The 13519-nt window shown below is 35.4% G+C and overlaps 1 protein-coding gene across 1 annotated transcript in view; it reads left to right on the forward strand.

Moving 5' to 3' along the window:
• The first annotated feature begins 9759 nt into the window (after positions 1-9759).
• LOC128559207 (sodium-dependent multivitamin transporter-like) overlaps positions 9760-13519 on the forward strand; it is a 29623-nt gene continuing 25863 nt past the window's right edge. Inside the window, exons 1-4 of the mRNA XM_053550412.1 lie at positions 9760-9879; positions 10715-10766; positions 11248-11315; positions 12731-12811. Coding sequence (XP_053406387.1) covers positions 9856-9879; positions 10715-10766; positions 11248-11315; positions 12731-12811 — 225 coding nt within the window. The 5' untranslated portion in view covers positions 9760-9855. The remainder of the gene's footprint in view (positions 9880-10714; positions 10767-11247; positions 11316-12730; positions 12812-13519) is intronic.

Here is a 13519-nt window from a genome sequence, read left to right on the forward strand (position 1 = left end):
GTTTCCTATTCATCTTTCAAAATAAGTCACACGTTCCATATTTAGTGCCTCTACACTTTAATTAACATTACATTTGCTTTTTATCCTCCCCACAGGGTATGGATAAATTGCGTTGTCCGTCCGTCCGTCGTCCGTCTTTCAGTCCGGTTGGAGACTTATCTGAGACACATTTTGGAGTTATTATAATAAAATATGGTAGAAATTTTTATTGCCACAAGGAAATGCCACCTTGAAAGTTTCAGTCAGATTGTCTGAGAAAGACAATGTTTACCGCCCTTAGTACATCTATATATAGTACAAATTTAGTGGTTTATTTCAATTTCCGTCCGGCCGAAGCCATACCCAAGATGTGGCATAGACTGTTTTAATTAAACATAGTAGAAATTTTAACTGCGGTAAGGAAATGCGATCATGCAAGTTTCAGTCAGATGAAGACGAATTAATGCCCCTTGTACTTATATACATATATAGTTCTTATATAGTGTTTTATTGTCTTTCTATCCACCTGGAACCATATCTAAGACATTGTTAGGAGATTTTCAATAAAACGTGGTAATGATTTTAACTGCCATTTGGAAATGCGGCACTGCACAAGAATATTGCCCATAGTACTTGTATAATGTTTACTATAAAGGGCATTTCTTTGCAAATGGGATGTTGCATCCAAATTTTGTACATATCAAGCTTCCTTGAGTGAGGCACGCGTTCTAGTCACCGGGGTCAACGGTATTGTCACCGTAACTAAAATACAAAACCTGTTTCCTCACAAAAATGAGATAAGCATACCAAACCTGCTATAGATGTGCAGCCTTCAAAGAGAACAATATATTTTAGTGCATTTTTGGTACCTTGGGTCAAGGTCACTGTTACTAAATTATAGGCAAAAGATTCAGTCAAAAATCGGAAGCATGAAAATCTACACTCTAGAGCCTGAATTCTCGATTTTCAGTAGACCAGTCCTGAAAACACTGTGACCTGATTATTATAATTAACATAATATAAAAAAAGAGCCGTCACACGAGACAGCGCATTTGATAATTTCGATGCTGGATAGTGAAAATTGGGCACATTTTTAAAAAAAATTTACGACAACTATACCCATTTTCGGAAAACTTTCTGCTTAAGTGGATGCAGAAATATACCACCATAGATAACCACTGAGGTAACGCAGCAAAATTAAAATTTTCCAGAAATTGAAAGAAAACCAATGAATTCAAAACTGGGATAAAAGTCTGTACCAAATATAATACTAGTATTCTGCGAGTAATACAGTTTTATGCAATGAAACGCATCGAAATGTTCCGAGAAAATAACACAATTTCAGAAATTTGTACGATCATACTAGAGTATACATAATGACAGACTCGCTTCCAAACATTGCCTTCAGAAGCTAATAGCCAGCTAACTGAGTCTTGTAATAAACAGTATATGCTTATTACAAAGCGCAAAGGGAAAACATAAAAACGATCACATACCGTTTGAATTTCACTCAAACTCCGATACTGGACGTGAAGACTTGGATACAGTTGGAGCACGTGGGCGTCTTTGCAGTTTCTTACAGAGAAGTATTTGGAATGCCTCTTTCCAAAAATAATGTCGAAAAAAATACACGAAATGTAAAAAGTTTCTTTCTGCAATGTAAGAAATTTAAGATGTTATCACCAAAACATACCTAGCCATCTCACAAAAATTATTCCAACATGTTGATTCAGAGCTAATTGTCGATATAGCAATATACGAAATGACAAAAGCTTTTTTCTTTGCAAATAAATTTAAATCATATTGATAAAAATATACAACAATGCCAGAATTTTATTGCGAGAAAACCTTAAAGATTTAGAGATCTCGACTTAATTTTCTACACTTGTGAAAACCTTTTCTCACAACTGAAGGCCATTCGAAGCTTCCGTAGAATGTTGAAGTATTTAACTGCTCTTTTTAGCGCTGTTCAGGCGGTGATACTTACAAAAAGAAGTAGCTAAGATAGCTTGACACATTTAACAGTAAATACTACTTGACTGCTTGGTTTAGGGTTGTTTAATCTTGCTCGTTGATAAAGCGAAATAATGAAACGTTTGGGATTTCACACTGAAGATTATATAATAATGGTGGTTTTTCTTGTTATATCTTCTGCAATTGGAATTTACTATGGCTTTTTCAAGAAGCAGAAGACAACGGAGGAGTATATACTCGGTAATCGGCAGATTCATTTTGTTCCTGTTGCTTTGTCGCTGGCAGTAACTTTTCAGTCCGCAGTCTCCGTAATTGGAACACCAAGTGAAATCTATTTGTACAGCATTATGGCGTTTTATCTTACATTTGGAGCCTTTATTGCTTATCTGATACAGGCATTGCTCATCGTGCCTTTGATACATCCACTAAGGCTAACCAGCGCATTCGAGGTAAGATTTTATCATTTTTAAAACTTGTCATGCAGTTATTTGTCCATTACGGTGTTCTATTTACAGGGCCATCGTGGTTTCGCACTGTCGTTGTAAGGGCGAAATCGCGAAAACACGATGCAAAAACACAATGCGATAAAGCGAAAACGATGCTAAAATCATCGTGTTTTCGTGCTTTTAATATCGTGTTTTCGTGTTTTCGCCCTCGATATCCGATCGTGTTTTCGTGTTTTCGTCTTCGCGGTCAGCACGAAAACACAATGTTTTTCGCATCGTGTTTCTAGATTTTATATCGTGTTTTCGCGTTTTTGCTAGACTGACCGCGAAGGCGAAAACACGTAAACACGATGGGAGATCGAGGGCGAAAACGCGATATTAGTAGAGCGAAAACGCGATATTTTTGGCATCGTGATTTCGCTTTATCACATCGTGTTTTCATTTTATCACATCATGCCTTCGCGTCAATGCACCGTGTTTTCGCGATTTCGCTCTTAGGACGACAGCGCGAAACCACGATGACCCTAACGAAACACCGTAGTCCATAGCTCAGTGTTTTATTATGGTAATGTTTACAGATCAGTAGACTGTAATACAATGCAATAATGATTAACTATTTAATGTAATACAAAACTTATCACCTCTGTAGCCGTGATAATACAGGTAAGTATGAACATATGATATTTATATTTTGTGGTAGTGGGTCCAATATCCGACAGAGTTTCTATAGCTTTTTAGTGGTTCGTTTTTAACATAGCGGAATGTGAATTCAAATAATTACTCTTAGGATAGATATGGATAAAACGAAAAAATGTTGTAGTATGTTGCTTATTCATAAGCATAAACTATTTAATAGAACAGGCTGATGCATATACAACATAGAATAGAATGAAATTTAATCTTGTCATTAGTTAGAAAGATTTGTGCTTGTCACAGTGATTCTGACTGAGGAAACCTCTGAAACTGCTAGTGGAACTTCAGATACCGCTGATGAAGAGTTATGAATGTTATTTAGCATTGAAATGAAAAATAAGGAATACAATTTATTTAAATAAAAGGTAAAACACATTAAATGAATATAGTTACACTACAAAATTGTTCCATGAAGAAATAAATGGCGTCGTCTGAGCACCGAACACCAGCCGCTAACATAACAGGCATCACGCGAGCACCTCTTTGAGTATTCATCACTGATGGTGCTAATCTAAACTAAATAAGGTAAAGCAAATCATGCTGATTTCTCTTATCGACAAATAGACAAGCCTAAAAGCTTTATTCTAACGTTCAAACACGTGTTGAATTATTTCTTTCAAAGAGAATGTTGATGTTCTGCTATGTTGTATCATGAAATCTCAAAACTATTAATATGAAACTCAAGAACTTTGCGCGGGAGTCACGTTATCATTTCGGTATGAAGAAGTGAAATTATTTGTATAAATTTGTTTGTATCTAGGTTATAGCTGTCAAACACGCAAACGTTATTTCAATTTACTAACATAACATAACATAACACAACATAAATTTTATTAGTCTAAAGCATAAAACAGCTCATCGACATAAGCATAAATAAATATTCACAGGCATGCATCAATACATGTATAGATCTATAGCAAAAACGCAAAATACATTATGGAAAAACACATATTGCATAATATTTTATACTTCTGACATTACATTTCGTTTAAGATTTATAGTTATATTAAACAATCTCATGTCTGGTTTTAAATTTTCTTCGTTTAAAAGCAGTTTTTAAATACAGGTATATAGATGGATAACTGTTAGCTAGATATCTTTTAGCCTTGTTTTAAAACAGGCAGAAACAAGTTAATATTAACTGATCTAGGATCACCCCAGACCTCACCAGACCTCACCAAATCCCAGATGATACAGCATATTTTTCATGTTCAGTGACTAATTATCAATATTGTTTTCCGTCAGCCTAACATATTTTCCAAATACGCATTTAATATGCAATTTTCATATCTATTATGCTATTTTAAAAAAATATTTTATCAGTCTCACTTTTCTTTCATATATCAATGGTAATCTTCCCGATTCACCATACAGTCTTGTATTATTAGTAGATATTTTTACATTAAAAACCCGCTTCAAACATTTCCTATGAACACGTTCGTTACACTCAACACTTGAAAACCGCCATATTCCACTGGATCCTACAGCTTTAAGGCCCTTTCCTGCCAATACAATTGCCGCTGTATGGAATGAGCCACCAGGGCCGAGAACAATTCATAAATAATTGAAATTGTCTACAGTCTCTATTTCGTCATCACCGTAATACATTTCTCATTCTCAGAAAACACTAATTCATCCAATGAAAAACAGCAAATATTTGACACATAGACTGAAAAACTCACAGATGGTTTGTGTTCATTAATTCATTTACTTTTTCAGTCATATATTCCAAAATCGGGTTAGTAGTTTTCAAGTTTCTACCATATGCATATAGGGAAAAGTGACCACGCCCTCTGGCGGCCATGTTTTTCGACGAACTGGAATTATTTGAACAACCTTAAAAGACGATTGCATAAGGATCATTTGTGTGTAATTATTTCAAAAGCAGACCAACGCTTTAGGGTATGTTTGTTTAGATCTGGCGGACTTATGTGTAACCACAGGCACCAGTATCGGACCTGAGACAAAAATATGTTTGTTTTCATCCTAAATGAGTTCAAAATGAAAAATATGTAGTAAAATATGAGCCCCCTTCAAAATATACATATGTCTACTGAAGGTCAGAATCTCGAGAATCGAGCCTGCGAGCAATGGGTTCACTTCCCGGGCCGTTGTGAAAAAAATTCTTTAGACAATTAAACAAACTACCTATCACCATTTCACGTGTACATTTAGCTACAAAATGAGACCGACCCCAAGTCTCTAGCCCTTCCCATTCATGAAATATCTATCAGAAAACGAGTGCCTTTCTGTTGCAAGTTCCAGGTAGACAGAAATGTGGCACAACGAAACGGTACGAAATCACGGACTAAAATATGCTTGTCAGCCTAGCAAGGGTCAAATTCAATAAAAAATACTAAATAGTATAAATAAATACATAAACTAGGGCCATTCACAATCGTCAGTAGCATCTCAAACACGCGATATTGGCGTTTCAAATTTTTCCACGGTCTTTCAATTGAATGCTACGCCATTGAACAGAATTCATAAGGTATTTTTAAACATAACTTCTGATTGGTCAATAGCGACACACCTCCGACAGAACCGCATCGTTTCGCACAAAATTACTCTCATATTATCATATCGGTTTCAATGGCGGAGAATACAATTGAAAGACCGACGGAAAAATAAAAAAGTAAATATCGCGTGTAGCAGATGCTACTGACGGTGGTGAGTGGCCATAATTTGCATATTTAGTAATACTTGTTATTAATGTCAAAAGAATTTGACCCTTGCTAGGCTGACAAACATCTTTTAGTCCGTGATTTCGTACCGTTTCGTTGTGCCACATTTCTATCTACCTGGAACTTGCAGCAGAAAGGCACTCGTTTTCTGATAGATATTTCATGAACGGGAAGGGCTAGAGACTTGGGGTCGGTCTCATTTTGTAGCTAAATGTACACGTGAAATATTGATAGGTATTTTGTTTAATTGTCTAAAGAATTTTTTTCACGACGGCCCGGGAAGTGAACCCATTGCTCGCAGGCTCGATTCTCGAGATTCTGGCCTTCAGTAGACATATGTATATTTTGAAGGTGGCTCATATTTTACTACATATTTTTCATTTTGAACTCATTTAGGATGAAAACAAACAGTTTTTGTCCCAGGTCCGATACTGGTGCCTGTGTGTGTAACCAAGCAAAACGGTTTGAAAACTTTTATAGAAGACCACCCAAGGAACACCCAGGCCAAATTTTATCATTGGTTTTAGAGTAGATATCGTTTATAGAAGTTGTTTACGACGGACGGACGGACGCACGCACGCACGACGAACGATGGACAAAGCATGAACACAATAGCTCACCATAAGCACTTCTTGCTCAGGTGAGCTATGTTGAACCGTAATTTTTACACATACGAATTCGTCACATGTGTGAAAAATTCTTTAGAATTCTTCACACATTGTGTGACAAATACGTACGAATATGTCACACATTTGTGAAAAATTAGTTTTGTACCTATGCCCCACTTCAAAGCATAAACGTATTCTTCACAAGTCAAAAAATGTAGAAAAATAAATGTAAAAATATTGTTCATACGAAAATTTCACACATTCCAAACAACAGTTTATGCCACTTAGACAGATCAGGGGTCATATTGTTTTTGCTATGCTTGATATAGCCTCATTTTTCACAGGATGACAGAACATACTGAGTAGATGACTCATGCAGAATTTTGGGTCATTGGATCAAAGGTCAAGGTCACAGGGGGTAAAATGTCATATTCTTTAACACTCAATATCTTGATAATCCTTTGACACTGAGACTTCTGTCCGTCGCATTTCGTGTCCGGTCAATTATTTCATGATTCACGGATCGGCTTGCTAATAATTTGACACAAGTGTTGACCACATCATGATAATGTGTAGCGTGCAAGGCTCATGTACTTTGAATTTGTTGTTTTTCACTATATAAGAATAGTGATGGTGTTGTTGGTGTCTGGGGCATTACTTTGCCATGCATAGTGGGAATATAGAATGACTTGCCAAACATTTTAACAATAAGACCTGCCGTCTTCTTACAGCCCGATGCTTTGCGGAAGGGATGCCGATAAAAGTTTGCTTGTTTCGGGATTTTTTCGGGATCATTAATCAATAAAATTGGCGGGACCTTGCCATTGGGCTCGTTCGGCATGTATTAGAGGAGTGGCATACGAACGGTTGTGGTATAAATGCCGAAACCTATCCGAAGTAGCCGAATATTACGCGGAAGAATGCCGACGGCTCCAGAATTGGCCCCGAATGTTTCCCGATCATGAGAAAAGGTTGCGGTAACATTGCAGATCATGCAGAAGAGTTGCTGATAGAATGCTGAAATGTTGCCTATTTGAGAGTCGGGGTAAATAAATAATGCCGAACTACTATTTTGTTATGATAGCTCAGTGGTAGAGCGCACAACTTCGGATCTAAGGGTCCCGGGTTCAAGCCTCACCAGGAGCTGGCGACTTCACACATTGGGGCTAAGTACTGGTCTTTCCCAAAATAGAAAGCCCCTGTGTATCGGTGCTATACATCCGGCACGTTAATGAATCAAGGGAGTCGAAGACGATATAGGCCCTGGTGCGCGGATTACCTTGTATCTTCACTCTGTCTTAAACTGCTCTCCCTTGAGCAAAACCTGTGAGGTAAGACACCTACTGATACCTCAAAAAGACCGCTCGTGATGGCTAAAAAGATAATGAAGACTTGCAGAAGGCTTTCCAAAGATGCTGAGTAAATAACGACGGGTTCCCGAACATCCCGAATGGCTGCCGATGGTTTGCCGAAGATCTCGAAGCCGTCCCAAATAAAACATTCGGCGTCGAAATTTTAAAACTTTAAAATTTGAATGCCGAAGTTCTTTCGATACTGACTTGGCCCCGAAGTGCCAGAAGGGTTTCCAAAAGGACGCGAAATGGTTTCATCGTCAAGACATGCGGAAACATCCTGATTTTGCGCATTCCGCATTCGAGAACCGTTCGGGGGCCCAGTGGACGGCAGGTCTAACACGAAAACGTGTCGCGTGTATGATCCAGGTCCGCAATCAACGGAAAAGGTCAGGGCGCACATTTGAACTTTGTTGATTTTTATTATATAAGTATAATGATAGGCATGTGACTTTGTCATTCATGAGGAGATTTAAAAAATTAAATCTTAAGCATAAATGTTCACCATAACATCACGATGTGTCGTTTTCAAAAACTGTACATATACCTTGAAGGTCAAGGTCACAGTGCAATGTTAGACATTTTCTTAAGTTTAAAGTGTATTGATGGTACCGTTTGTGTTGACTCATACCTTCTGAGCAAATAACAGGCCCTTTGTCCCCTACTAGTTATATTTTCACCTTATCAGAACAACATGCAAAACGCAAGTTTCGGGGACGCCGACTCGAGGTCAAGGTCGCAGTTCCAGGTCATAGGATTTTGTGCTTTCTCCCCCAAATCCAAACCTGTTGAAGATTTTCTTCAAACTTGGGTCAAATGCTCAAATCATCAAGACGACATGCTTCATGTTCTAGGCACACTGATACCATGTCAAGGTCACCATTAAAGGAAGCATTGGAATTTCGTTTCCGTTCCATATGTCATAGCCTATTGTAGATTTTTCATGAAACTTGGCTCAAATTATCACTTCATTGTGACAACATGCAGAGCCCTTTGGTAAAATCTTACCATGGAACCTAGCATTTACTACAGTAAATATTTGGATGATAATATTAGCCGGTTACTGACATTGTATTGCATTGTACTCCATTCACTTGTGTATGACTATGTCAAAGGTCACTGTCACAGGAATCGCTCAATACGTAACGCGTTTTTTGTAACAGAGTTTTATTACTTCGCCGAATGAATAGATGTACAAGTGAAGTATATTTGTTGTTTTTAAGTACACTAGATCTATGGTCAAGTGCACTAGGAAATAACGGTCAAATCCTTCGTCAGACTTCAGCCAAGATTCGTGGATGAGTATCAAAACAATCTCCCCGCCCCGCAAAAATATTTTCTTGCCAAGATGTTCACTACCTTGACCCCTCCACCCCCCACCCCCACACCCCCATATGCCCTTTAAATGTGAATAATTAACAAAGTATATTGTTTACAAGAGTTTAAGTGCAGCAAGATAATCTCCTAAGCCTACACTAAAGTTTTATCTGATTGTCTCCATTTTTTCCATTATTTCTTAACAGGGGCAGTTTTTTCGACTCAAATAACTCTTTGTAAGAAAATGATCCTTAAAATGCATATTCGGTGATGTTGATGTAAATAAATCACCTTTTCCCTTGCAGGAAAATAGTATTTGAAAGTTACCTGGCTTAAAGCTGGTTTAAAGAAAAAGCGGTATCCTGTGAAAATAAAGAATGAGTCGTGGCTTATTTTCGGAAACCGCATTTAAAGTTATGTCTAGAAGTCAAGACATTATTTTAAAAATGTCCAGGTTATCTGTATACATAGGCCAATGTAATATGAGTAGTTGACAACTTGCTTGCCTAAGCAAAATTATTATGGTATATTTTGTGTGAATGATTTATCACCGACAATGATTTCTTTTGAAACAGCAATTACATAATTTTCTCAAATTTACTGTTAGAGACCAACACGGGAGCATTAACTATTTAAGACTTTGTTTCTACTAATTATAATATCTGCTTTTATGCAAAATGCATGTCAGTTTAGATATCTATTCGACTGAAATGGGAAGGAAGTTTTTAATTGCTGATTATACTTTCTGATATTGCAGTATCTACAGCGGCGCTTCCAGTCGAGAGCTGTACAACTTCTCGGCATGACAATGAGCATGCTCCAAACGGTATTCTTGTTTTCTTCTTGCTTTAAAGGCTCATAATGCCTTTATTTTAAAGTGGCTGCCACATTTTCCGCCATGAATACAAAAGATATTAACATGTTGTTAAATCCTATTTTCAATAACTAGTTTCTCTTAAATTTGAGAAATGTTTGAATATTGATGAATATAGTAGAAAGTTTATTGAATTCATTGGTTATCGGTTACCTGCCTTTATAGCTCTAACTGTAAATGTACATGTACTGTATTAAAAATAACACTTTTCTGACCATGTAATTGTGCATATCATCTATTTGGACAGCTGTTTCATTGGTTTTAAACATGACATTTAAAGCCTGATGGAACTTTATATATATAACATGATCAGTCAAATAAAAGAACATTAATAAGTTGTCCCTTAATGGGACCTGAGAAGGTCTATGAAATACTTTGTATACTTATACGATAAATTTCCAACTGAAGTAATATATCAGACAGGTATATATGTGATGCATTGCTTAAAATATATACATTTCTGAAAATATATATGATTTTTTAAAGATACTACATTATTTACTAGTATAAAATATTTTTATAATATCTAAGTTTACAGCTAATGATCAGTCACAAGAAAAGAAAGAGAGAGAGAGTCAGTCGCTAAAATACCTGAGCCTTGAAAAGAATAATAATTTGTTCAAACTCAACACGTCAAAATGAAAAGAATATTTAAATTTCAACCATCCTAAACATTAAAAGTGCAGAAACGAAGCAAATGCAAAACCATTCATGTTAATGTCTATTTCATCTACAGTTTTATGTTTTGATTCCGGTTGTTCTGTCATCACTATCTTTCTTCTTTCAGCTGTTATATGTTAGCATCGTCCTATATTCCCCAGCCCTAGCGCTTGAAGCAGGTATAAGTATATATTCTAAATACCCATTGTTAATTAATTTGCATAAATCATGGGCAGATTTTAGTAGATTAAAAAATCTATACAAATAGTGGAAGATAATTCATATGCGAGTATGCTAGTTCACAGTTATATGTCAGTAGTAGGCCTAAATTAAAAAACTTATTACACGTAACTTTAATAGTTTCTTAAAATCTATGACAAAATTGTTTATCATTGAGAGTCAGACAATCGCTCTCTGTCTAACTGGTCGAAAAATGTTATCAAATAGAATTATATAACGAGATCCAAGTAAAAATATTGAAATCCATTAATTACATTTTTAGCTATATAGGTTTAACCTAATAATAAATAAACATGTAGTGAACAGCATTGTGTTTTAAGCTAGTGAGTGAGTTGGCTTTTACGGCGAATCGACACAAAATGGTCATATATCGCCGAGGTTCAAACTATATATTACTTTTTGATATATTTTTTATTTCAGTTGCTGGAATTCCAATATGGTTATCAATCGTAGTTATAGGAATAGTAGGAACTGTTTACACCGCTATTGTAAGTTGACCTGCAAAGTTTTATTTATTCACAGTTACTTATACTAAAAAGAATTATTGTAGGTAATTAGATATGTATCTAGAATTATGCACGGATTATGCAGTGAAGATATTTATATTTATTTATTTATGTCTCATCAATGTACACCGTTTACATATACGTAATAAAACAGTGTAAAGTGCACAAAGACATTAAGATTTGAATTGCATGAGACAATTTATAAAATAAACATTCTATCATCTTTTAAAACACAATTCTTATTTCAATGAATAAGCGATATTAAGAGGAAAAATCAAGAAATATTTCCTGTTGTAATCTAAAATGTCCATATACAGTTAAAAAAAGAATCCATGGTAAAACACTATGTACACTTCTAATATTACCTACTTAACCCATATCACATTTGACCTTAAAACATTATTTTAGAATGGGTAACCTATGTTAAGTATTTACATATTAACACTTAAGAGACATAACAACAAAGTTAATCTTACAGAGAGTAAGTGAACTGATTAACATTGTTTTTATGCATTTACCTAAGATATTTTCTAACATTTAAAAAATAGTATATGACATAAAATACACAGTACATTATTACATTATTTATATATAAATTCCTTCCTTCTTCTCAGAATAAAAAAGCAGGTTTTGGCCATAACATATTCAGTCTCCACTAGTTAAAATAAATATGAACTGATCATTTTCAGACATATTTATAAAATTCTCATTTATGCATGTAGCAATTCTATACAAATTATCTCGAATGTCACTATATAATTCACATTTCATAAGAACATGTTTTTCATTTCCAATCTGATCCTTACAAAAGGGACATAATCTATCATTAACAGACAATCTTTCATACTTTCCGGTCTCAATACGTAATGGTGCCACACCACACCTAAATATAGCCAAAGCGGATCTATGTAATCGGGACAGTACAGTTTTACAATAATTTTCTGGTTCATATTCTGCTTCAAACAATTTATAGGTACGTAATTTATTACCTCCTCGTTTACTGACTCCAGTAGGAGAGTTAACAGTATTTTTCCATTTTCTTATAAAATTATTCATATCAGCCTTTGTTATTCTATCAACAAATTCAGTTTTTAACATTGGCAGTATAATGTTAAATATTATCTTCACATTCTATTAACCTTAAATTTTGTCTAACTCTAAAATACCAATTCCTACATCTGTTTTCACTTTGACCATAACAATACAGAAATATAAACATGAATATTTATTTATGAAATGAGCAAATCTGCTCGAAATAAATGGTATGCAACAAATATCGCACAATATGACACTGCACATGTCTGAACATACATGGAGCTTGATAATGCGTAAGAGGGTACTAATAAACTTCGAAAATCGTATGTAATATGTAAATTAATGGACACATACTTTTTCAGGGAGGAATGAAAACTGTGATATGGACGGATACATTCCAGTTTGTTATGCTGTATGGTGGCCTCACCGTGATTCTTGTACTGGTAAGTATCAAACTAATATCGTATATATCTGGCCGTTTTGCTTGAATGATAAAGTGAACTTCGGCTCCATTAGATTTGCACACTCAAAAACATAGAAAAAAAACAAGACAGTTCAATAACATTCAGCATTTAACATTATACAAATCATAGGTACCCGAGCTTGATCTTGAATTATCTGCCCTTGAAAATAGATAGGTATGTCCGCAGCATGTTCACATCTTTTTGACCATTTCGTAAAGGTGGTAACATTGGTATATTTGTAAGGGTGATGATAAATAACTGGATGGCAAGTTATGAATTAACAACTGTTTGGTATCTAATACTTGTATAACAGAAAAGAAGCACGGTGATTCGGAATACCCCATATTTAATAATTGTTATTTGTCAAATACAACTACAGTCGAAACTCGGTATCTCGAATTTCAAGGGACCGTGCTTTTTATTTCGAGATAACTGAAATTCGAGTTATGAGGAGGAACGTATATGGACGTAATGAGTACACGTTACGAAAAGATTTGATAAAAAATAGAAACTGTTTCCTTGATGCCGTCTATACGCTGTCGGCACTTTACGCGTACACGATTCCGTACAGTTTGTATTTATCAAAGTTTTCAGTTTTTCGAAGAATAAAAATGATACTTACCTCAAATGTTTTTAAGTCAAGTTTCTTTTTTGTACCACATTTCTCTCCCGGAGGATTAACAGCAT

The sequence above is a fragment of the Mercenaria mercenaria genome, chromosome 9 (genome assembly GCF_021730395.1).
Source record: "Mercenaria mercenaria strain notata chromosome 9, MADL_Memer_1, whole genome shotgun sequence".
Taxonomy (NCBI): Eukaryota; Metazoa; Mollusca; class Bivalvia; order Venerida; family Veneridae; genus Mercenaria; species Mercenaria mercenaria.